Source organism: Dermacentor albipictus, chromosome 7 (assembly GCF_038994185.2).
Source record: "Dermacentor albipictus isolate Rhodes 1998 colony chromosome 7, USDA_Dalb.pri_finalv2, whole genome shotgun sequence".
NCBI lineage: Eukaryota > Metazoa > Arthropoda > Arachnida > Ixodida > Ixodidae > Dermacentor > Dermacentor albipictus.
The window spans coordinates 95,844,860-95,871,787 of NC_091827.1; the positions used below are offsets into that span (position 1 = coordinate 95,844,860).

Below are 26,928 nucleotides of genomic sequence, written 5' to 3' on the forward strand. Positions count from 1 at the left end.
AGCTCTCTAGAGCACTGCAAGTTGGCTTTCCAGCCCCGACTTGTGCAAACCTCAGATCCCCGAATGTACCCTTTCATCAGAGGTCAACCTGCAGCTCTCGCCGTCAAGTAGCGACATGTTGCAGTACGCAGCGAGCTAAAATTCGCTGATGCACACATGCGACATTGGGGTACCAAACACGATTGCTTCTCTGTTGAAATTTCTTTTCCAAACTTTGGGCTACGAAGTTGGGGGTGCGGCCCTTACACGAGTTTATGTGGTATATGTTGAATATTATGCTCCGAAAAAGAAGAGAAGAAGACGAAGTGAAAAACGAGCGTGGAGCCGAGCGCGCGCCTGCATTTTTGGAGTTGTTTTCGCAAGCGTCGAATAAAGAAGACGTTCTCTACTTCCGCTCCGCTTCCTGGTTTTCAACATATGGTGCCGTGACCAGGATATCAGACCTACAGTTGAAGACCCCTAACGATGAAGCGAGCTACCTGAAGAGGACGACCGACCGACGCGATCAACGCGACGACGCTGCGACAGAATCGAAGAACGATCCACGTCATCACGAGGCCTACGATTCCCGACGTGACGACATGGAAAGACTACGACGGAAGCGTGCTACCGTTCGAGCGGCGGTCACCAGGATCATCAACGAGATGACAACTCTTATGCAGACGGAACCAACGCCGTATGGTGAGCTGACCGACCATCTTAACCTATTGAAGATAAAGGAAACTATGCTTACGGACCTTGATAACCAAGTAGAAGAGCATGTTACGGATGATAACCTTGAGGATGAGCTTCAAAGCGTCGGACATTATCAAGAATCTATCGTCCTCGCGAAATCCCGCACTGAGCGCATTTTATCCGATCAGCAAACAAAGACTACGCGCGAATCTCACGATGACTTTCGTCAAGAATGCGCACACGTTAAACTACCGAAGCTCGATGTGCCGAAGTTTCATGGTGACCCCATTAAATGGCCAGAATTTTGGGATCAATTTGAGTCTACTATTCACCAGAACCGATATATTACCGACGTAGACAAATTGAAATATCTTCGGAGCTACTTGAGGGGTAAAGCGGAAGGTGTCATCAGCGGCCTGTCGACAACTAACGAGAGCTATAGCACAGCTATAGAACTTCTCAAAGAAAGATTCGGTCAGAAGTCACTGATTGTTAACGACCACATGCGTCGCCTTCTAAACCTACGTGAAGTTCGTTCTTGTGAAGATCTCGAAGGGCTTCAAAGGTTGCATGAAGAAGTGCAGACTCGCGTGAGATCCCTGCATAACCTTGGCGTCGAAGAAAAAGAATATGGAGTGCTTCTGAAAACTGCTATAATACAAAATCTTCCGCAAGAAATGGTACTCCGTTATAATCAGCGCATCTTGTCGTCGACAAACACAGGCGTTACTAGTGACAGGCTAAATGAAATGTCTGGTCTTCTAGACTTCTTGAGTCTTGAAGTAAGAAGCCGGGAACAGACTATGCTGATGACTTCTGACAAGAGAGAACAAGCATCAAGAGCAAAACGACAATCTAATGAGCATTTCCAAGGTTCTGCATCTATGCTAACTGTGAAACTGACTACAGAGAGTTGTATATTATGCGGAGACAAAGATCACTCGGTGGATGTCTGCCCAAGGGAACTAACATTAGACGAGAAAAAGCAGAAACTACGGAAATTAGGATGCTGTTTCCGCTGCGCTAGACAATTTCACAAAGCTAAGGAATGCCGAAACTCGAAGAGACTAAGCTGTGCGAAATGCAAGGGGCGACATATCACCACAATGTGTGACCCGAAATGGAAGCAGAAGAATACGGAAACGCAGACAACTGTTTCCAGTTCGTCAACAGATTCGCTAAAGTGCACAGTTCTTCTGCAGACCGCCCAAGTTTGGGCTGTGGGCACTGGAAGCAGATGCTTTGTAAGAATGTTGATTGATGGTGGCAGTCAGCGTAGCTTCATCACAGAAGAACTGTCTAGGAAGCTGAAAGCCACTGTGTTAGCCGAAGAGCAGCTCACCATCTCAGGATTTGGGAACGTTTCAGCACCGCGGAAATATTATAGGAGAGTACGAGTCGCGCTGCATAGCCAGTACGACTCAAACTCACTTGAAGTAGAGGCTATCGAAGTTCCCGAAATATGCAATGACTTGTCAGCATTAACAGAGACAAATGTACTTGCAAAGTTGGAAAGCAAGAACTTACGTTTGGCTGACGTCAACGCAGTTCACGTATCGCCTGAGCCTGGAATAAGCATCCTTATAGGTGCCGACTATTACTGGCTGCTTGTCAGCGGAATAATTCATCGACTAGACGACTCCTTGACCGCCATAGAAACTGTCATAGGATGGACACTTCATGGAGATACCAGAAGTCCACCTAAGTTCTACAAGCAGGAAACCGTAAGGAATTTCAACATATGCCTAACGGAAGACAATGTTTCCCAGTAACTGAGGTCTTCCTGGAAAATAGAACATCTGAGGCTGACTAACGAAGACAGACTTTCGAAAGATGACGAACACGTCCTGAAGAACTTCGTGGAAACAACTGTTAGAAACAATGGTCGCTATCAAGTTGAACTGCCGTGGCGCAGTAATTGTTCCCAGCTTAAAGATAACCGGGATATCACGTTAAAGAGGCTGGAGTCCGTGCAGAGAACACTACATCGAGAACCAGAGTTTCCGAAGGAATATGACACTGCCATTAGGAGCTACTGTAACAAAGACTACGCTGAGAAGGTCACAATGGACAGTACGAGTGAACATATCACGTACTATATGCCGCACCGAGAAGTAGTGCGACGCGACAGAACTACAACTGAAGTACGGGTGGTATCCGACGCCTCTTCTCATGCTTCGGAGTCACCTTCACTCAAAGACGTCTTGTGGACAGGACCGAATTTGAACCACAACATCATCAACTTACTGATGATGTTTCGCAACTTCAAGATTGGAATTTCCGCCGACATCGAAAAAACGTTTCTTCAAGTGTCCCTGGCTGAACACGACCGAGGCGCGTTCCGTTACTTCTGGTTTGAAGAAGGGTCTTCCAATATTGAAGAACTGCGCATGACAAGGGTTCCATTTTGTGCCTGCAGCAGTCCCTTTCTTCTTGCTGCAACTCTGCGACACCGCTTCCAACTAGAAGACAAATACCCTTCTACTGCCAAACTAGTGAAAGATCTTCACAGACTGGAGGCCACCAATAGTGTGTCGGCTACTCAAGTACAGTCATGGAATTCTTGGGCCGAAACTATGTGCTTCAAGAGTCCAGAAAACGAAGAAAACGATACAGAGGCAGAGACAGCGAAAAGAGAAAGCGATGCCATGAAATTAAGAAAAGAGGATATGGGACTTTTGGTATTTTGTCTAGCGTGGGATGATTTCTATTTAGTTGTGTGTGAAATATGTAACCAAGTCACGAAACCACAGGCTCTGCGAAAGCACTTGGAGCAGCGGCATGGGAGCATCGACATCGACACTTTTGGTAGGGGTGACCACACTGCTGAGACGTGCGTGCTCCACCCGGCGGGTGTAGGGAATTCGTCGGGGCACAGCTTCTTGTCATCGTCGTATTCAACGTTATTGTCTTCCGCCCTGCGACACTCGAGCGGGCCTACCGGGCGCCCGTCGTCAACAGCAAAGGCTTCGTCTGGGTCCGCACTGTCAGGGAGGCACAGCAGTGGGGTGAAAAGACTAAAACGCAGCAACCACACGCTGGCCCCCGTTGTCCAGGTGGAGCGAATGCCACTTCCACGACAGCCTCAAGCCATGGCCGCCCGCAACAGCTCGCCAGGCCTTGAAAAGGAATTACCTTCACCCCAACAGCCACCACCTTTAACCCCTGGAAGGCTAGGAATGCTGTCTGGGCCGGGGCCAGGGCAGGCCAGTCACATAACACCCAACGCATGCACCAGCAGCACGTCAGCAATGGTGGCTGCGACGGCTTCCACTGCGGGCACCTACGCCCATCAGGAAGACACATGCCAGCAATGGTTCCACCACGAACACAAAGTGCTCGTGGTGCCGACGGCAAAGTTCACTCATGCAAAGTGCGCACTTCTAGTGGCAACACGTTGCGGAGACCGGCACAGATGCGGTACCACCTAGAATCTGCTGGACAAGCTCCGTCTTGAAAAGAAACAAGCATACGCAAATTGTTCGGCCGGGAGCTGTTGAATATTATGCTCCGAAAAAGAAGAGAAGAAGACGAAGTGAGAAACGAGCGTGGAGCCGAGCGCGCGCCTGCATTTTTGGAGTTGTTTTCACAAGCGTCGAATAAAGAAGACGTTCTCTACTTCCGCTCCGCTTCCTGGTTTTCAACAGTAGATGAATGCAAATGCAGTCACCCACCAATCTTTTTGGGTAAATTTTAGACCCGTTTATTTACTCTGATCTACCAGCTACAGCACCATTCTCTTACAATCAATGCATAATGGCAACTTTAATTTCGCCCTCTGTTTCGTGAATATTCAATGAAAAAGTACGTGGAAATTTCTAAGGGCGTTACGAATACCTAATTGGGATTTCGAATATTGAATCGATAAAGAAAGCTCTGAATATCATATGTCGAAAACTCTTCAGAAAGTTTAATGCTTACTAATTTTAGGCAACAAAATGTGGTGTTGCACATGTTCGAAGTCTCCTAGCATTGCATGACGAGAATGTGGCAAGCTGTCAGTAACTTACCGTAATTACTCGCATAATGATCACACTCACGTAGTGATCCCACCCCTGAATTTTGTCGTCAAAATTAACTTTTTTTTTATTTACCATTTAATGATCGCACCCCAAACTTGCCGCAGCGATATGTCGTGTGCCAAATCTAGCTAATAATGATAGCGCTTACCGTCTGTCAAATGCTACATGAATGACTCTTCAAGACAAACTAAGCAGTCTGCATGCACCATACATTCTTATGTAAATGCCTCATTTCATTCCTTTCATCACTTTCCGCACTTCCATGACAAAAAAAAAAGCTACAACCAAACATGCCTTTATTATGTGTAGGCTTTATAATGGTTCTGGTCGCCATCAACAACAAAAAGGCGCCTTACAATTCTTCTCGTCTGCACTTGTGGGCACGCAACAAATCAGGAGCGGCTACGATAGTAGCCACGTTTACACTGATACGTTAGAAGTGTACCCTATTCATACGCAAACGCTTTTAACACAGCTAAGATATTCGCCCATCCTCAGGGGAAACGTGCCGTATTAGGATAGTAGTAAAGACAAATGCCGCAGTTTCCACAGCATGCCGGCCATGTGTTCCTATGTCACTGGCAGCTAAGCACGCCCATCTGTTTCTGTCCCCTCCATGTGGACATGGCTAGGTTATTGCCGCAAACTTGCCGATATTAACAATATAATTCATTACTCATACGGAAGAAACTGTTTCAATGCACGTAATGTACTTGCGAGAAGAAAAAAATCGCGTTCGGCGCGTTCAGCTTGCTCCGCCGGCCGACATTTTCGTTTTGCTGTCCCGCACTACATACAGCAGCAGCAGCCTATTTGACCTGTTGTCATCCCGCAGCAAATGCCAGATGACCAAAAAGTTTTTTTTTTTTTTTTGCTGGAAGTTTAACTCGCGTAACGATCACACCCCTGAATTTGCATAAATTTTTTTTTACAGAAAAGTGCGAGCAATATGCGAGTAAATACATTAGGTACATAGAAATCAAGATATACAGTACGGTCAACTCTTACTCAAGGGAACACCGGATTAGTATGCCAGCACCAATTACAGCTCAGTTGTGGAATATAAAGGTCTGACTAATCTTTTTTTATCAGCATTTCTGTTCAATAGAATCAAGTGCTCTTTTTTCTTTTCTTTGAAACTAATGAATTAGCGACATTCTGTTGCACTGAACACCAGTGAGGTTCTCCATTCAATAGTGGGCCTATGTATTGCAGCAGTCGTTCTTTTATTCCATAGAAGGTTCTGCTTTCCAGTTTTTGTCTTTTTCAAAACACAGAAGGGCTATGCCAACTTTGCAGTTGATGGGTTATCGCGAGGCCAATCTGCGCGCTAGAGAAAAGTACTGCGCATTAGTTTCCTACTTCAGAAAGCATAGAGTAGGCACATGCTAAATTCGGGGGCGTGTTAGAATAGGGCAAGTACAGTCGAACCACTTCTAACGATCCCAAGTGCCATGATGTATTGGTTGTAACGACCACATTTCAGCACATTTACAATTTTCCAACCCGGTCTATTGAAACTGTTTGCAGACATAAAGAATGTTATTTAAATCACCGTACTGTTATAACAAACACTTCAAACTCTGTCTCGGTAAAACTAGGGTGCACACGAAGTACCAAAGCACGGAAGCGTTGCCAAAGCAGTCATCCGGCAATGCGTGCCCCGCTCCGGTCAAACCCCGATGGCGGCATGGTTGTCGAGATAAGCGAGCGGCTGCTGCACGCGGATTTCGGAAGCTGCGAGTACTCTCTTTGAGGCACGTCTCCAGGGAGGAGTGGCCAAGATAAACAGCACAACACTGGGCATGCAATATCGGATGCTATGAAAGAAGCACTGTCGTTTTTGCACATTTCCCCGTGCGGCAACGTGTGTACTACGCCTATTTAAACTTTGTGGAACGACCGTGCAAATTCCTTCCATGGGAACAACAAGCATTCCTGTTGTTATTGTTAATGTTAACTGGGCCCGAGTTGGTGCACTTCCGCCGAGACCCCGGGTCTTTGGGACCTAAAATATCCGAATTTCCAGTTATTATACGCGTTCCTGATGCGTTTCCACGCTTATCCCCGCAATTTGGTTACAAAATGCAACATAGTGCTTCGGTTATTGTGATCTAAAATTGCAAATCCGCGAGTGTTGCCCTTTAATTTGGGCACAAATCCTGCCTGATTTTCGTCGCACATAACTCTATAACTGCATGCTCTGCTAGCGCCATTTTGGTATCATTCGCAAGCTCACGTTTCTGGCTTTCTTTATTGATCAGTCGGCAACATTGCCGGCCCTGCGGTCAAGAAAGAAACAGAAAAATAAATTTGCAGCGCACACTATGATTGGCCAGTGTGAGCATGTGACCCAAGATGGCGAGTCATGATTGGTTCCAAGGACCACGAGCGCTCAAACGACGAAGACAGCCGTCATTTTGTCTTAGTCTCACGGCTGCAACGCTGGATATGCTGGAGGTCCGACAAAGTTTAGTTCCGTGAATCGTTACTGGCGGAAACGTACGCAACGCAATAAACTTCCAAAATTGAATCCGTTGTCACAATCGGCACAGGGTACCCAGCAGCTTGCCGCTGAAATCGTACCGCCGCCAAACATCGACGCCTCAACTGCTTTGCCGGATCGCACATTTCGACACGCAGGTTACACTTGCGTTAGAATTGAACACGACTGTCGTAATTGGAGAAGAAAGGGTAAGAAGTGCACATGAGAAAGCTACGCTCGACAGCCACTGAGCGAAATATTCGGCGTTTTTTGAAGATCCAACCGCCATTAGCGCAACAGCCTCGGTCGCGAAGCCCGCTACTCCGTACGTTGTCAGACTTGCTGCAGTGGACAATTTTCTTGGCGTTTTCTCATGTTATACTTGCGGTGGTTCTGCGTAGCAGGTGTGGAGTGATCAGGATTACGCTCTCTCTACTAAGCTGACTGGTTTGCGAGATCTGCGGTGAAGCTGTGTCGGGATGGAGCTCGCAGGGAATTGAGGGTGCGAAAACATGTAACCCTTTTGAAGTCAATGTACTTGCAGTGCATGCTATGTCGTCAACCGACAACGGCCATGAATTATACTGATGGCCTTTGGTGGCATTTTTTTTCACTTTCTTCCAATATATCAGTTGTGAAATGTTTTTTTGCTTTCTCAAAACCATAATTTTGATGATGCCATATTGGGGGTGCATTATCTCTGCTTCTAATTGTGCAGTCACTTTAATTCTTTTTTTCCAGAAAGGCAAAGCTGTATAGAGTGCAAATACACGAAATGTTGCTGCATTTATTAGAAATTTTTTTGGTCTCTTTTTAGCAGTTAGATTAATTTCTCTCACAGGCATGTGCAATGTTCTCATTTGATATAAAATTGGGTTAGAACACCATACTTGCTTATTTGCACTGTTCATTAGTTCCACATCATTTTCATACGTAGATATTTATTATGCCATGTATAGTTTGGTAATTAGCTCACTTCCAAAGCAATTTCTGGAAAGTTATTTACTCTGCAAGAGAACTGGATGCACATTTAAAACTAGCACATTGAAATACATAAACTCATCAAGTTTCATCAAACTCTACAAAAAAATTAATGTTTTCAGGTGGAGTGGCCCCCCTTAATACGTCATTATCGGGCGATACCGACTCGGTGACATTTGATTTACGCATTGCCCATTGCTGATAACAGTTGGTGGTGACATTCTACCTTTTGATAATCGAATTTTTTTTGCCCAAAGTGACATCGATAACGTAATATTCCGGCTCGTGTGTGGCTGATGCATAGTCGTAATGCCGAGACCACGGATGTCTGAACCCTTCACAGAATGGCGGTATGCCGGAGTAGTTTCCGAAATTTACGCTTCTGGCCAGCTAAGCTGCTTCAATCTCTTATGCAGAAAATGGTCATGTCCTGTTGAGAGTAAAATACATTGCAAGATCTCGAATAATAAGTGGCAGCTGCGCTTTCAGTTTTAAAACTGCAAGCGATTGGAAGCGGGCTCCATTTAGAAGCAGATAAACGCCACTGCATTTCATTCTTTGGATGGTCACTTGTAAAGGAAATTTGCATCTAGGTGCAGGAACGCACCAGGTACTATACTAAAGTGACGCTGAAAATCTGGTTTTCGCACGAAAGTGCTGCTAAATTGTAGTTGGTGATGCCAGCTTTAGCGTGGTTAATTTCTTAGCATTTTTAAGACAGAGTCCGTATACGACGAACTACTGATATAACGACCACCTTTCACAGAACTATCAGGTTCGTTATAAATGGGTTCGGCTGTACTGCCAGATCTATCAGCGGTGTTTTGGCATTTTTTTCTTTGTCTTGTGTCATAATTCAATAAATTTAATCTCTGCTGTCGGGATCAAAAAACGGTTGACAGGTCTGCATTGTGGCATCGTGCTGCCTTTTGCCATGCTGGCACAGCTGATGTCATCTCTTTGCCACGGGATCACTGCGATGGTTGCCACAGCGTTGTGCTTTGCCCTTCTTGCAGGAGGGTCCCAAGGGCTCCCAGGCAGCAGCTGTGGCGGCAGCTACTGCCGCCGCCAAGGACGCTGGGGCCGCCAAGGGCAAGACCAAACGCAAGTCTCGCGACGAGCGCCGCTCGACCACCGATGCCTCCGGCAAGCTGCAGAACGGCAGCGGTGGCGAGGACGGCTCCCAGCAGCAGGAGTCTGACCCGCAGGATGACGACTGGGGCGACGACGCCGATGACGACTGGGCTGAGGACACCAGTGAGGCCGCCAAGGTGCAGTGGCTGCCTCGCCTGCGAGACTAACCCTTGTAGTTTCGCGCGGGCTTCGACTCGTAACGAGTGGAGCACGGCATCTTTTGTTGATGCCGTCCTCTACAAAGTTTAGCTGAAACTTTATATAATGAACATTGATACGATGAATAATTGGAAATGATGTAAAGCACCTGTTCCCTGCTGATATCAGTATGTAACTCATATATGCTTGTAACGAGTATTGTATATAATGAAAGTGTATTCGTGCTGGATGCAACCTATGACAAGGTTCGTCTGGACTTCTTTCTAATAATGCAATTTTGCGTCAGTCGTAAGCTTGGAAGCGCAGGTATCTCAAGTGGTTTGATAAGGCAGTTAATTGTTCTTGGTCCAAGTTTTTTCTGTTTGACGCTTGACAAGCAACGGCACTGCAAGAAATATACTGCCAGAATAAGATGCCTCTGTCACTTGAGCAGTTTGCGTCGAGCACTTCAAAACACATAGGTGTGATCACCCAGTGCTGCCCTGTGGAATAAACTCTCGATAAAATTTTATGTTACATGCACCTGAACACAAGTTGGGGAAAAAATAATTATCCCCTGCAGTTTTGTTTAGTGAATCTGAGGCTTTTCTCAAAAACTGATATAAACTTGGGTCCGAGCAGCATGTGGTTCTTCAGAAAAAAAAAAAACTACTTATTGCCAACCTTGAAGTCGTGCAACTTTTGCTAACGATTGCTCTTATTAAGATCATCGACTCCAGAAACAGAATGTTTAGCAAAATCTGAGAAACCAATTTATCGGAAACATTTCTGAAAAATTAAGTATAAAAAAAGCTTGCATAACATTGTAGTGAAGCGAGATAAAAATAGACCTCATTTTCGAACATGAAATTACTTATGTCTGCAAGTTTTCAGCACTATATATTGAAGCTAAACATTTCGACAGAATTGCCTGTCTGGTTGGGAAAGTGATTAGGACTTGATTTTAATTGGACTTGAATTGATTAGACTCCAACCAAATAACTGAATTTTATTAGCCCGACGTTTCGGAGCCCATTTGGCTACTCCTTCAGGGGCTATTCGGGGGTGGCGGTGTGCAGCTTTTAAAGGGTCTTCTGTAAAGAAAGGAGGGGAGAGTACAGAACGTGGGGAGACGCTTCGCAGAAGGGAGGGAGACAAAAGGGTGAGATGGCTGGGGTGACCAGTGCTGGGGGAGCTTGACCCACGAGAGGGGGGGGGGGGGGGGGGGTACGGGGCAGTGCCGACGTTTTTGTGTTAGTGAACTCGAGCGGGAATCTACCTGGCTGGGCATCCTTTTCTTTTTTTCGTCATGTTGCCAATGCCATGGATATACACCGAGGGTAGGTTGCCCTTCACACGGTTTGTTACCCCCGTATTCTGAATGCACCATGACTCCACTAGTAGTTTTTTTCGCGAGTTCATCTCTGAAGGATTTGAGTTTCCTGGAAAGCGATGTTGCAGTCGGCGGCTTCAGAGTGTTCGGCAACGGCGTGCTTCGGCACTCTTTTTTCTCTCTCTCTCTCTCTCTTCATACGGGACCACTTTCTTCACTTTTGTGTTATTGATGCCACCTCCTGTGCATCTGCGAGAGCCAACTGGTGCAAAGCAATGTGACTTGTTTTTGTGAGCTCCATGGACATCTATGCTAACGGGGATCGCCAACGCAGTGATGGTCATCACTCTTGTGCAATTCCAAGCAAATCTGATGACTTTCAAACGCAGTACAAGGCAGGGCATTATTAAAATTTGTCGCTCCAAGCATAATAAACATAATTGTTTGGGGTGAACAAGTTTTCTCAACCATTTTTCGATCCCACAAAGTCCGGAAAATTGGATTGGCAACTGTATGCCTTCACTGTCCAGGAGATAAATTTCTGACCAAGGTGAGGGATCTTTGAGTCTAAAGAATGTTTGTCCTGCCTTATTTGCATCTGCATTCTCGTTGGTGAGGCCATCCAATTCAACGCTGCGTTTCTCAGGTACTTAGTTTTGAGCAGAACTTGGTCGTACAATCGAACCCACTCATGACCATCTCAGATATAATGATTTGTCTGTTATAACGACCACATTTCACCGCATTCACGAATTTCCGACCCTGCCTATTGAAACACGGCCATATACAGTAGAACCTCACTGATACGTTCCCGTTACGTACGTTTTCCCAGTGCCACTGTTCGCAATCGAGAACACAGAAAATTACCCACTAAAGTTATGCTCATTTTTTGCTGGTTCGTTCGTTCACGGAACACGCAATTTTTTGGCACCAACGTTCAGCATGTTGCCAAACTGCAATGGTATTGTAGGTCTCACATCCGCTAGGTCCCTTGTAAACAAGAAAATGCACAACGCTCACCCAATCAAGAATAAAGCTGCTTGCTGCAGCAGCTTCACCCCAACACTTGCCCACCCGTCTCACGTGCAAATGCTGGTTCGTGCACAGGTTCTCACTTCGGCACCAGCGAATCTTCTCAGGGGGTCGTCTCACGTGGCATTCACAGCTATTGCCGCCAATCCTATTGTGATAAGCGTCTTCACCTATGTTTTACAGCACATGGTGCCGAGTGCCGTTGGTAGCATACCGCTTGCTTTTAGTAGGTGATAATCTAAACGTGCGGCCATTCGCTGCTGCAGGCAACACGATGTGGCCATCGCGTTTTGCTTCGTGGGCACTGGCATCGTCCACCGGCTCAATTTCATTTTGGTTTCCCGACGCCCTCTTCTACACCACGCAATAGGAAAACAACGCGTCTGCGATCCGCGCGACACTTCGCATTACGTAGATGTGAACAGTAGTCAAGTCTGCCAAATTTTTTTGGTTACTCCGGATGGAATGTTTCACCTAGTGTGTTCCTTCTGTGTGTTTTTTTTTCTGAAACATATGAACGAGGTTCTACTGTATAACGAACATTTTCAACAGTGCCGTACTGTTGCAACGAGCAATTCAAAACCGGTCGCGGTAGAAAGGAGGGCACATGTGTAGTTCGAAAGCACGAAATTGCAGCCAATCTGGGCATGCAGAGCTGCACCCCGAGCTCCAGTCCAATGGCGACGACGATATGGCCGCCGAGATGAGCAAGCGTCGCTTCAGAAGCCCGGGCAAAGTCTCGCTTTCAACCATTTTGGGTAAACATGCTTAGCGCAAGGCAGAACGGAGGCCATGGCCTCTGCGATGGCACGCACCGGTGCGATCGCAGAGGACACGGCGGTGGTGGCACTTTTTTTTTTTTTTTTGTGCAGTTCTCTGTTCGGTACCGTGTGCATGGCATTCAGTTAAGGGGGGATATGGGGATCAAAGCTAACTTTTTTATTTACCATCCGATTTTGATTAAATTTTGCACAGATGTTAATAATATCACATAAACAAAACTGTGAAAATATGGTGAAAATATGGCTGCAATATCTGAAGTACTTCTTTGTTTACAAAATTGTTCTGCTTTCATTTTTGCAAAATGCCTGCACACCTGTATATTGGTGCTAGGAGTTCAAACAAACTTTGATAGCACTCCTATATGTATCCTCCACACAGTGACATTCCTGTAATTTTTTTAGCCTAACGGATTTTTTTTATATTTTCATTCTTTTGCAGCTACTTCAGTTGCATGAAAATCGAGACTGTAAAAACAAAATATAACAAATTATTGAAGCAACTATTTTGAAAACAAAGCATGTCACTGTGTGCAGTGGTGCACAATGAGTGTAACAAAACAAACGGTGTAAAAATATTCATAACGGTGGCTGAGATATTGGCTTTGCAAGTTGACCTTGGTGGTAGAAAAAAGTTTTGAGAAAAAGGTGTTTGAAGTTTTGGGCCATGTTTATTCGACTAGAAACCACCGGCCTTGTAGGTACAGGAGTCAGGCTGCTCTCTTGGCTTCTTGGATCTTTTATGCTTGCTTTCATGTGCTTTTTGTGCCCTCTTCTTGCGCAAGGCATTTTTCTCAGCTGCTCGACTCGCTTGAGTCCGTCGCCACCGAGCATGATCCTCCAGCCGCAAACCCTGTCTTCCGTTCGGTTGCTGGCACAGAACGAAGTGACGCGCGGACAGTGGCGGCGGTCATATTCAACACTTCTGACAAGATGAATTGTGACTCAAGATGCGACTGCATGGTGCGACCGTTGCTGATGCACGGTTCGTCTTCACGGCCGCAGACGCACGCGCTTGGACCGCACTTTCGTCGTTCATCTCGGTGACGGCGGTGGCACAATCGGGGTACGTCGCGGAGCATTTACAGGGCGTTGCAGGCCCGGAAGCATCGGAAAAGGCGGTTATTAGTTCGGTATCATCACCACTGGAACTCAAGGCTGCAACAGCCTGCGAATTGCCCGGCAATGCGTCGACAGTCTAAGCTTGCGCGCGGACGCAACTCTGCTAGGACTAATCCATCCGATGTTCTGCGGCTTGCGCTTGCGGCTGCCGAAGCGGCGCTTGGTCGCGTATGTCGTCGTCCACGCCCGCCAAGTCATGCTCGAACCCACAAAATGAAATAGAAAACTCAAATCCGATTAAAGCGATGAAGCGGCGGCGTACCTCGAATATCCAACACGTAAACAAAGGGGCAGCAGCCAGCGCGCGAAGAAACTGGAGAAGCAGACGCCGCAGCAGCTCGCTTCCAGACCCGGCCAATGGGGCGGCTCATAGAACGCACGTGACGGAGCAAGCCAATCGGCGGCCGCGACAAGCAGCTCCGCGACCTTCAGACTTTTTGCTTTTTTATGCTTGCCCTTCTCTCTATCAGGAAATGAAAGAGAGGAGTCAAAAGGCGAAGAGGCGCGCTTTTCAACGGTACCAGCATGGCCGCGCCGCGTACTGCCGTTCCGGAGCTAGGGACGCTCGAAAACCGCGACTTTTCTACCGATTTTCACGAAATTTTCGCTGTATTGCCTTATGTATATATTTATTTATGGTACTTAGAAGTCGTTTTCAGCGGAAATACTTGGAAAATTTATAGAAAAGGGGTCAAAGATTCGAAATCTGCAACTTTCTAAAAAGTGATTTTTGGGTCGTTTTTCCGGAGTTGATCCCCGCGTCCCCCCTTAAGGGGGGTCGCGGCAATTGAAGTGGTCGAAATGGTCAGAATTGTCAAAATTTTCGATTTTCCTATTTATTTATTTTTTGCGATCCTCGGACCTTCTTTTACCACGTGGTGAAATATTATAACAAAATACGCGGTAGAAATTGAGAAAACAGCACTTTCGTAGAGCGCCATTATCAAAAATTGCGAAACAATCGGGCCTCGGAAGGCACCGTCGCACCGCAGATAGCTCGGCTATCTGATGACGCAGTGCCACCATCTTGGTATCATCGTAAAGAAGAGAGATCGGAGCTCAAGATAGCGGCAGCGTTGTATTTCTCCGCCGGAAAATAACACCAGCAAACGCGAGCGAAAGAGAGGTAAAAGCGGCATCGTGATTGGGCGCAGTAGTCACGTGGGGAACGGGGAATGCTCCTATTGGCTGTTGTACATTTGAATTGCCCGTGAAACACACTCGCATGCATTGGCGCTGCAGCGCCTTGCACGTTCCGCTCATTGTGCTTGACCATCGTAGCAGCCAAACTACCCTAACGCGAATGTTCCGTGATGAGCCCCAAAGGAGGCAACTTCCGAATGGCCCACGCTTACGGAAAACGACGAAAGGCATGGAACAGAAGGTGAAAACTACCCGCAGGAGCGGATGCCGCTGCCCGTGTCAACAAGGTGCGACCGGTGCACGCGGGTGATCGGGAAAGCGCATCTGCGTGCAGTGCTGACGACGCGACCGTGGGCTGTGCTGACGACGTGACTGGGTGCAGTGGTGATAACGCGACCACGTGTGCTGATGACAACGCGACCATGGGCTGTGGTGACAACGCGCCTGCGTGCGCTGGTGAAGGCGCACCCGCACGTGGTCGTGACGGCAGTGTGACATTGGCGAGAGCGGACGTCGCGTCAAGTATTCAGCTGCGAATTTCAGCACCAATTCTCACGAATGAAGAGATTGCGAAACGAGCGGAGACAAGGGCGGATGTTTTGAATGCGCTGTCATCTACCTCTGCAACAAAAAGGAAATTTCAGCTTTTAAAAGAAGGAGAGTGTGCTGATGACGTGGTTCCCAAGTCATAATTTTTCATTGTACATAAAGCACTCTTAAACGAGCTGCTATGTGCAGTGAGCTGCACTTAGTGCGGGAAAACGCCAATTCATGTTGAAACTGGGCTGTGTCTTGGGCTTGCAACTAAAATGGAACTGTTGTGTGACGACTGTGGGGTGATAAGCAAAAAGTGGTCATCCCCAAGATGTGCTGGCACTCAGAAGATCAACCCTTTTGAGGTGAACGTTCGTGCACAGAGAGCTGTGCAGTCAGTAGGCAAAAAGCAAGCCACCCTGAATGATGTTTTCTTCCACATGGACATTTCTCATTGAGGACTGCATCACAAATCCTATGCAAGGCTGCACCGTAGGCACAGTCACTTTGCCACTGCCTCAGCAGCCATGACAATAGAGTCCGAAAGTGCACAGAAGGTGCGCGAGATCTGCAGGGAACTTGGATGCGCCCCAGGCAACGTTGATGTGGTCTGTGATGGCACTTGGATGACAAGGGGCCACGCAAGTCACATTGGTGTTGGCTGTGTTATTGAATTATATTCTGGCCTTGTCTTGGACCACTGTGTCCTCTCCAATTATTTCCATGGGTGTTCTCTTGGCCCCAAGCCTGGCGACAGTATTTATTCAGAGTGGCATGGAGAACACTGACCACAATGCCAAAAAAAACACCGAGGCAAGTGCAGGGCAAATGGAAATAATTGCGGCAAAAACCATGTTTCAGCGGTATCTCCAGAAACACCAGCTCCGTTACACAAATGTCCTTTGTGGTGGGGATAGCCGCACTTATATTGCCCTCAGTGAAGAGAAGGTGTATGGTTTCATACCCATACACAAACAAGAGTGTGTGAATCACCTGAAGAAAAGAACGGGAACCGCTTTGCGCAACCTTGTTCAGAAAAACAAGAGCAAGGACCGTGAGCTCAGCATGAGTGGAAAGGGCCGCCTAACACAGGGTTTAATTAAAAAACTCACAAACTATTATGGCTTAGCCATAAAAAGTAACCCAAATGCTGTGCCTGCTATGGAAAAGGCCATCGTGGCTACTTTTCACCATGTAACATCGGCCGATGATGAGCCGCATCACGAGCACTGTCCCACTGGCGTGAACTCTTGGTGCACGTTTAATTCTGCGGTGGCCTCAGGTCAACCAGCCCCTGCACACAAGCTGCAGCTTCTTGCACATGTTCGAGCAGCACTCCTGCCTATATAAAAACGTCTATCTGCAAGAGAACTCCTTGCAAGATGCCAGCAAGGCAAAACGCAGAATGCCATCGAGTCACTGAACAATGTCATTTGGTCACTTCAGTCAAAAAATCAGTTTGCCTCACTCCTGAGTGTTGAAAGTGCTGTGGCAGATGCAGTTTGCCGTTTCAGTGCTGGCTGTGAAAGAGCACTGCAAACAATTGTCTCAACTGGGATACAGTCCAGGATCGTGTTCACTGCGGTGGGCTTCTGAAAAGGATGCACAACGTATCAAAAAGGCAACGAAGGCACATGAAACTGCTGTAAAGAAGCGAAAAATTACCTCAAAATGTAAAGGAAATGTGTCCTGGAGGACTACATTCCAGGCGGGTTTTAGGTGCTCAAAGTAAATATTTTGATGTTTCCAGCAAATAAAACTTTGAGCCCTGTTTTCTCAGCTTTCACTTTTTGTGCAGTTGCTTTCAGTAATCCCAGTGCAATTTCACAATGAATGAAGACTGGATCATTGTGTCTTTTGCACTTTGATTGTGAAACATTGACGAGTGCAATAAAGCTGTCCATTTTCATTTGCACCTCATAAAAAAAATTTATAATGAGTTTTTGCAAAGATCGTTAGTAAGACAACATGCACAGAAAGGTTCATAAAAAGCTTTTGTGCTTATTTCGGCGTTTAAAAAATACACCAATAGCTTTATTGCACATAATGGGCTTTCTTGAACACTCTGGTATAAAAATCTTGACAAACTTACATCTAATTAATTAATTAATTTGGGGGATGACCATTGGAGGATGTCAAGTGTTTCTACTCAAGAACTATAATAGGTAGCTCAAAACTGATTTCAGTTATGTCAGCATAACAAAGCACACCTGCATGCCAAATTTCGTCAATTTATTCCCATAAATAAAAAATTGCCACGTCTCCCCTTAAATGTCAAGGTAGTGTACTGGCAGTAACAGAGAACTTGCTGCGGAATGGCTGCCCATGGGGAAGAAAGCTGCGTTTGGAGAAAACTTAACATCAAGCGGGGGCTGATGGAATTTACTCAATACAGTCGAACCTCGATATATCGAACAGCGCGGTGATCGCAAAATAGTTCGATATAGCCAGAATTCGATATATAAAATCGCGTAAAAAACGCGTCAAAAACTAGCACAAATCAATCGATGAACTAATCGTGGCGCAATAGATACTCACACGAAGCTTCAAACAAAGTATTTATTTCGTTCGCTGAAAGTACTGAAGCCGCGTAGCCTGCTTCATATTGGAAACCGCGTGCTTGACCACGGCGTCCTCAACATAGTCCAAACGGTCCACAAGAGACGGTCCAGTGCCTTCTCTTGCACCGCAGTAGCGGCGTACAACGGCCAAAGCAGCTACAGCCTCAGTTGCAGTCGGGAGCGGGGCAACATCAGCGCTTGCTGGATCAGCCTCGGCAGCGTCTTCGTTTGGCCGCTCAGCAGTCACTTCTGCCGCGATCTCACGTCTGTTAACTCCGCCACTGTTCCGGTGCTGTCGTCACCGCCAACGAAGTCCTCAATGCACATGCTGTGTGGCTCAGCACCGACAAAGCGCTCCAACTGGCTCCACGGCCGCCTCGATCACGCGCGCACAGCGGGGGCGCGGGCGCGCGTGATTGAGGCGGCCGGGCTGGCTCACGGCCGGTCTCTAGGGGAGCGCGCGCGTGAGCGCGCAACCGGCCGTGGCTGGCTCCAAGCCGCCGCGTGTGTACGCCGCTACGTTCAAATGGCGCCCTCGGCGCAACCGATGTGGGAGCTGTCGTACGCAGCAGTCTGGAACGCCCATCGCGCCGCCGCTATCTTCGAGAGTGTTGCGGGAAAGCTCGCCTCCTGTCAACAGAGCGCACTTGGTCTGGGGCGGCGGAGTTCGATATATCCATTTTACATCCGGCCCCGTTCGAAATAAAAAATTAAAAATGCATGCGATTTTCAACGTGATATAGAAAGTGTTCGATATACGCAATAATTCGATATATCCGTGTTCGATATATCGAGGTTTGACTGTAAAATGCGAGGTTCCCTTTGTGAAAATGAATGCCAGCTCAGAAAACACTTTTCCCTGTTGGCAAGCGGGCTTCTCCATATAGTGCATTTGCCCAACTAATGGTGGCACAGGTCGGGGTTAAAATGAAGATGGGAAGTTCTTGCTGTGGATGCTGGGGCTTACACATGGGTTCTACATTTTCCGTATCATAAAAGCAGCAAGCTGTTTGCATATCCTCTGTTTGCAATGGTGACTGTGCCGCCATTAGTTTTTGCAGACTGCGCTGCTCGAAAACTAGGTTTGCATTTATGAAAATCGTGCATTCCTTGTCAAAATGTATGAAACACAAATAAATTAACATTTTAAACATTGCAGAAAACTACTGGAGCAGTACAAAAGCATTTTCAGGCATTCGTACTAAATATATTCGTACTGTAGGCAGAAAAGGCCGCCCACCCCAAAAGCACCATTTCCTGCTCCCAGATCGTAGTTTTTATGCTCAGTTTGAAGTTGTGGTTTGGCCTGCTCCAAGGGTGCCGTTTTATGGCCACCACCAGGCTCGTCGGCTGGAGGCCCTGACAGCCGGTGCCAAGGGTCTGATGTTGGACGACGACCTGGAGAAGACGGAGCAGGAGCGCATGGACATCTTCTACAACTATGTCAAGGCCCGCAAGGGGTCCGGCCTGGACGGCAAGGAGGTGGTGGGCGAGGCCGAGCGCCTGGAGGTTCGGGACAAGGCCCCCCTCGTGCTGTGCGAGCTGCTCTTCGACGAGAACATCCTGGGCCAGGTGGCGGGACAGCGGGCCCTGCTGCTGCGCTTCACCCACGGAAACCACCGGGCACAGCGGTATCTCCTCGGGGGCATCGAGCAGGTCAGTGGCCTTGGTTTGCCTGCTTGCCCCGCTCCTGCGACACGGGTCGCCTGTGGCTGCCTGAGGGCCTCGTTTCCTCTTCGCAAGCCTGACCAAAGTAGCACGGCCAGGGGGTGCCAGGGTGCTGCCTGCCCCTTCGTTGAATCAATGACCTGGTTAAACTCAAAGTGCAGTGCGAGAGCTCTCCAAATTAAACTATTGCGGAAGCGAATGGGGGGGTCTGTCTGTGCAGGGTGCCATTTGCGGAACCCAATTTGAGGGCCTCTGCCCCAGACGATAAGTGAGAGAAAACCTTGCCCTGAGGTGTAACTTCACTGCAGGGCTGGGTGTGCGTAGCTGAGATGCGACAGACAGTGAAATTCACTTAGAACCTGCACAATGACTACTGTTAAATTTATTTTTGCTGTGGGTTATAGACAGGAAAATATGGTAATCGCCTAGAGGCACCAAGGCGACGTTCACATCTGCCGTAACATCACGGAAGTGAGTTAACATAATTGGCGGGTGCATCTGTGTGAATTCTCTCGCAAGTTGGACAGCAGGGCACTAGCCACTGCATTCTTAAATTTGGTGCAAGGTTTTTATTTTGCTTGTGTGTTCTTTGCGTAAAGAAAAGCGTTCGAGTCTCGCTTTGAGCACATTGTTGAGGCCATGGTTGGGGTGTCACGTGAATCCTGTAGGGAGATCTGCATTTGCTGCAGCAGACCATGCTTCGCTCCTTACAACATAAGTTCGATTACTGGCCGTTGTTCCTGCATTAGATGGGAACGGAATGCTAGTGGAACAGAAAAATGGAACGGAAGAATGCTAGTGCATTTGCTAGTGCTAGTGCACGGAATGGAACGGAAAAATGCTAGTGCACGGAGCTTTCGGTGCATAACCCTCTGAAGGGTAAGGAACAGCAGTTAATCAAAACTAATCCAGACCCCTCTACAGTGCAGTCCACTTATAATAATAGTACATGTAACGATATAGAGGTTACAAGGATGAGTTGACTTCAGGGTATCAGTTTATGCATTAGGGCCACGCAGAATGAGCGGGAAATTTGCTTTGCTAAGTTGCCCTTAACCGAGATGGGGCGAAAAGTTTGCCTACGTGAGTTTGTATTTGCCGCCATTACCATGCAGTGCACGCCGATTCAAAGCATCGCAAGTTGGCGCAGCATGCCACAAGGTGGAGCCAACTGCTTCGCGTCCGCGTCGCCGGCGAGCGTCCAGAGAGGAAAAAAAAAAGCGAGAAGCGAATCATGCATGCACTCTTTTTCTACAATCTCCCTCTCTTCCTCAGGGGGCGCGGAAATGCGCCGCGAAAGCAGCAGTCAGTGCGCCAACAAAGCGCAAAGCTATGTCACTTGCGACGAAGCTGCAAATTTTGCAAGGCTCTTGCAGTTGATGATATCGGCGATTCTGAAAACCGCGAGCGCCCCGATCGTGAAGGCTAGAACTAGTGACCGTGCCCTGATGAATGGAAACGGCAGGCTTTGTGCGGCAGGGCGAAACCACAATGTCTGAAACCTACACGGTGGCAGCCGCCGACATTGCCGAACTCGAGGACCACGTCGCTACTGGCGATAAAATAGGTGCTGCTTTGATGGAGGAGTTTCTGAGTGCAGATAGCGCTGCATCGTTTTGTGAAGATTCTCCGACGGTGCCATCATTGTCCCGATAGGCGGCGTTGTGCGACAGAAGCGACAAGGTTGACAGTGGCCCATCTTTGAAACCGATCCCAATGTTCGCGCAATGTGCACTGTCGTCCATAGTCGGTCACCGATTTCGTGCACGCTAAATTACAGCCGCCACTGTTCACGCAGCCACTGGATGTGATGCACACCGCGGTTGTGAACCGGAAACTGCCGCGAAGGCAACTGCATATTTCTGACTATTTCAGCGCGTGTAACGCTTGACACGATTTTTAGAGGCATAAATCAACATCTTGTGTTCCAGGTGGTGAGGGAGTACAGCGCAGCCCTGCTGCCGCGAGTGCCGCACCTGTTGAAGCTGCTCTACGACCAGGACATAGTGGAGGAAGAGGTGCTCCTGGACTGGTCTAAGCGTGTCTCCAAGAAGTACGTGAGCCGCGAAGTGGCCCAGGAGATCCACGACCGAGCACGCCCTTTCATCAAGTGGCTCCAGGAGGCCGAAGAAGAGGAGAGCTCCTCCGAGGGCGACGGGGACGACTCCCAGGACGAGAACGTCGAGGTCAGTGGCGGAATGCGGTGCAGCTGCTTTGCTTCACTGCTAGCTGCTCTGAGGTGAAGGCAGTAGTAGCTTCCAAGAAAAAAATTACCAGAGGAAACTCTGGCACTACAGTTGAACCTCGCAATAACAAAATCGGCGGGGAATGCAAGCTTCCTGGAGAATTTCTTTGTTGCAAAACGAGACAGCACAGATGGGTAATGCGTCGCAGAACGAAACCACACTGCCAACAGTACATGCGCTGCAAATGCATTTGAGCACATTTTGGAGCCTGCCAGCTTTGCGCGAGTAGGTAATATGTGGGGTTAGGTCCTGGCAAATTTCGTTGATGTAGGATTGTAGTACAGGACCATTTTGTTGTCAAAATGTACGAAAGGCATTGAATCCTATGAGTGTTTGCCGGGGATACAAAAATATTTCATTGTCACGAGAATTTCGTGGTCATGGGATTTCATTATCGCGAGTTTCGACTGTAGTGGCTACGAGAGCTGCAAGAGTGGTGGTTTGTTTGGCCAGCAATGAAATGGTGGTTGGTGCAGTTTGCTTATGGGGGAGGAGGGGGGTGAGAAATAACTTTCGTTTCTTGGCAGAAAGGTCCGAAATTTGGCACACACACTGCACATTGCAATAAAGAGAAAAATGTAAAGTTTCATCAAGGTATCTTCATTGGTGTTTATTTTGCAGTCAAATCTTGTTAATTCGAACACACTTAACCCATTGACGGTTTTCGCCGTACATGTACGGCGGCGGTTTTCTGTACCGCAAGGTCTTTGCCGTACGGGTACGGTTTCGACCCTCCGCTTGAAATTTCGCGCCATAATGACGATGCACGCTTCCTGGGAGGTGCTGCCACCTCTTAAGTCTTACAAGAAGCATTTGAAATTTGTGCTACCTTCTTGGGGAGATAAACAGAACTGACTTCAAGCTTCAGCGCGTCGCGCAGACTGCGGCCACACCCCTTTTGCGGTTTCGGTTTCGCTGCGTGATCGCAACGGAGGCGCACGAAACGTCATTTTTCTCTTTGTCGGCACTCTCTTGCAAATGCTGTGGAAGTTGATTTCTATCTTGATTGGCTCTGCTCTTAGCTTGTTTATAACCGCCGCTCGCGGGGTATTCTCGCTCTCAGCGGCAACGCGCTTTCGGTTCCGCCGCAACGGAGGCGCGCGAAACGTGATTTTTATCTTTGTCGGCACGCTATCGCAGGCGCGGCGAAAGTTGATTTCTATCTTGATTGGCACGGCTCTTAGCTCGTTTATCACGGCCGCTCATGAGGTATTCTTGCTCTCTGCGGCTGCGCGGAGACTCGTGTTTCAAGGAGTACCACACTCTAAAATACTATTGAACATATTGCAGTTCTGAGTGATGCCGACACCAAAATACTGTTCCCTAATTTTTTTTACTATTTATTCCCGACTTTATACATCTTGTACATTCAATATCTGCAATAAAATAATTTGACCACCCGGGAAAGTTTTTTTCAAAATAATTCGACCCTCAAAGGGTTAATGCGAAGGTATGTTCCGCAGATTTATCTTTCTTTTAGGGCAGTCCAGAAATCGCGGTGATCTGCTATAGCGATCAGAATGTTTGTTCTTGATATTGCTACAGTAAAAGCTTGTTAATTTGAATTTCACTAGGACACTTAACGAATTTGAATTAACCTAAATGCGACCTGCCATGGTTCCTTAGTGGGCTATGCTGTTGGGCATGAGGTCGCGGGATCGAATCCCGGCCACGGTGGCACATTTCGATGGCAGCAGAATGCGAAAACATCTGTGTACTTAGATTTAGGTGCACGTTAAAGAACCCGAGGTGGTTAAATTTCCGGAGTCCCCAACTACAGCGTGCCTCATTATCGGAAACTGGCTTTGTCACATAAAACCCCATAATTTAATTTCTTTTTTTAACGAAGCTCGAACGAATGAGTCATTAAAGCCGCATTTGATGACAAAAAAGGTGGTACCAACTATGGGTACTAAATTTACTTGCTCGGAAGATCGGTCATCATTTTCTGAAAATGATCGCTGTCGCTTTACCTTCCAGAGCTCGAATGAGCCAGAAAGCAACTTCTTCCCCTGCGAAACAGAAGAAACGCAGAGCGTGATTCAATCCTACCATTCGCTGCGACAGCAAAGGTCGTACCGGTGTTCCACCGACATCTTCCATATTTGCGCCATCGTCCTCCACGGCAGGTTCTTCGTCATCACCAACTTGGGCAATGATTTCGTGCTCTGTCACAGCGTCGCAGCTGTCGACATTCACATGGTTGCCGAAATCACCGTCTCAGAGCACTTCGTGTATGTGAATAGGAACGTGAACGTCCTGTGGGACTTCACTAGTGTCCGTGTTATGGACACTGAAACCGCAATGACGGAAACAAATTACCATTGTTTCTGTTGTCACCAGAGTCCAGGGCCTCATCATCTGAGCACAGGAGCATCTCAAGAACATTGCACTTCTTGAGAAGCGGCAAAAATTATTTTATGGGGCCCCACTGTTTGTGCTACTGCACTTTTGAGCCATGCGTACTGCCATGCATTGCTCAAGCAGGTGTTTGACTGCAGCCCTTACGTGAGAATAAGCCGCAGATTGCGAGGTACAGTTTGGCTGTGTCTACAGCTATCAAAAGTTAATCCGGAAACCGCTTCTCATTTGTGTGCAACACGTCTTCTCATTGCCAACACCATTGTTTCTGTTGAAGCTATCGCTGTGCAAGTCTTTTCAAAACCTCTGCCTTTGAATCCTTAAGAACACATGAACCTTCTTTGCAAGAACTTTAACAATCACTGGCAATTTCCTGTTCTCCCACACAGTGCGCACTTCGTTTAGATAGACTAGGAGCCTAATGTCAATTGGCCATGCGCTCTCTGTCTCCAGGTGGTCTACTCGGACCGTCACATCAGCACCAGCATCCAGGAGGTGAAGGAACAGCCCAAGGCACCACCTGCCAACAAGGCTGCACCGGCCAAGGGGGCAGACGAGGACGACATCGACATCGACGCCATCTAGGAGGCGGCCACATTTCTTTTCTCTCTCCCTGTCCGCTTCCGTCGTGCGCAGCGACGTTGCTGTCTGTCTGGCTTGTTTGCTACCCCCCTCGCGTCTGCTTTGCGGCGTCTTCCTTGCTTCCCTTGTAAGGCGGTGCATCTTGCTGGCGCAGTGACGACATGCTACTTGGGCTGGCCCCCTTAAACCTTCCCACCTTTTTATTTTAACCTTTCCTCTATGTGCATGCCTTCCTTCTTTTTTTTTTTTTGCCAGCCATTCCTCTGTTCCCAGTCGTTGTGTCAATGACCTCTATCTCTCTCCGCTTCTGCACAAACCCTCCCAGTCTGTGAACTCTTTGTGGAGAAGTGTTTTCTTTCTCGCATTCTGTCTCGTATGCGGGAGTAAAGACAAGGCAAAACTTGAGCAGCTCACTGTTCCCCCCTCGGTATGATTTGGCGCGCCCTACAAAAGAAAAGGGAACATGGTCGCTTGCTTGGGAAGAAATAGTCTGTCGCACTTTGTGAATAGGGAAAGCAGCGAAGCAATGAACCTTGGCCTCTCTTGGAATACTATGGGAGAGGGGGGACTCGAAAAAGAAAACAAAAAGAAAATGCGGGGTTTTAATCTAAAATTTGGCAACTGGCTGATATCTCTCAGGAGTGGGCATCTTTTTTAGTTGTACAACACAGAGAAAATGATCAAGGAATGTCAGGGGAGAAAATGAAGGCAAAATACAAAAAAAAATGATTTGGTGCTATTGCATGGCAAATTTGTTTTCTAATTCTTTACCTCTATATATGCCTTCTTTATTTTAATAAAAAAAAATGTATTTGATTTCTTGTTTCGGACGTGTCCACTTTTTGTCCGCAACCGAGAATAAGCTGCAACGCTCTTTGTGCAATTGCAAAAAAAAAAGTCTTCTTTCTTCGTCCCCCAAGTAAATTTGTGTATGTGGTATGGAGAATTTCATGTTACAAATAAAGTTTATTCACACCACTTTCTAGGTGGCTTGCATTTCTGAAAGAGATTACACAAACAAGTGCAGTACTTTCGGGGAGGTGGCCTGCGTAGCCTGATTCACTGAGGGCTCAACCACATCTCTACCAGATACCCTACTTCATTCCAACTGGGGAATTTTCACTTGCAACCTCATAATTTGGCCAAGTAATTTAGAAAACATCATGGAGGGGGGGGGGGGGGGGGGGGGCACGCAAGCATTGAAAATGTTCAAATAAATCAAATATTTTGTTTTGTGACATGTTTTTGACTTCAGTGCTTGCAGTAAATGTCAAGTTTTTTAGCATATCAAGTAGTAAAATTTGCTTTATTCAGGGCTTGAGAAAAAAGGGCTCCGAATTTCATCCTGACGGAGCACATAAAACATGAAGTTGTGTAATAGAGGAAGCTATGTCGCGTAGATAGCCCTTAACCATTACCAATTCGTGCACTTAAGCGACGGATATGTGAACAGACTGCTTAGTATATTTTGTTGGGGCTTGTGCTTGGCAACGCTGCAAATGGAATCTCGCTTCTGTATGCATGAAGGTCTGTCATTCTCTCCAGTGTATGCTCCAGGCACTGAAAAACTCTATAAGACTCCGTATCACGCTAGACAAGCACAATATGCTGGGATTTGAGATCATGCTAACGCCCGAGCTATACAGATAAACCTATACAGATGCTGAAACACTATCCCTGGCGGCTTCTCTCGGCCCTCTTGTAGCACTCGCAAAATGAAAGCGCCAAAACTACCCCGAAACATTCACTGAGCTGCACGAAACTTGAGTGCAGCTCTATACGTGTTTTTGTGCTATATTGGTTAGTGTGGACAATCGGTATTGTGCGGCATGTTGTAAACGGAGGTAAGTGTGGCGCGACTGCCTCGCTAATCGGAATAGTGCGAGAGGCAGCACGCGGGTGACGCGTGAGCACAATTGACAACTGCCGCCACAGACAACCTCCGCTCGAGCAGTGGTTTGTTTCCATACAGACGATGCACTGCTCTGGCGCCATCTCGTAGCCGTCGCCACAAAGCACCTCGTGCTCAATTTCATCACGACTGTCCCTTGTTTTTCCTATTTTGTAAAACTTTATAAATTTCTTGCCTTCACAAAATAAAGCCGTTTGGAAGACTGCGCTTCGTGCATGCA

The 26,928-nt window shown here is 47.4% G+C and overlaps 1 protein-coding gene across 2 annotated transcripts in view; it reads left to right on the forward strand.

Annotated features, from left to right (window-relative positions):
* Positions 1-25,781, forward strand: part of eIF5 (eukaryotic translation initiation factor 5) — a 52,142-nt gene extending 26,361 nt beyond the window's left edge. For both annotated transcript variants that reach the window (XM_065425558.1, XM_065425559.1), the window contains exons 7-10: positions 9,180-9,434; positions 19,281-19,595; positions 21,539-21,793; positions 24,668-25,781. In XM_065425558.1, coding sequence (XP_065281630.1) covers positions 9,180-9,434; positions 19,281-19,595; positions 21,539-21,793; positions 24,668-24,799 — 957 coding nt within the window. In that variant the 3' untranslated portion in view covers positions 24,800-25,781. The remainder of the gene's footprint in view (positions 1-9,179; positions 9,435-19,280; positions 19,596-21,538; positions 21,794-24,667) is intronic.
* Positions 25,782-26,928: the final 1,147 nt, after the last annotated feature.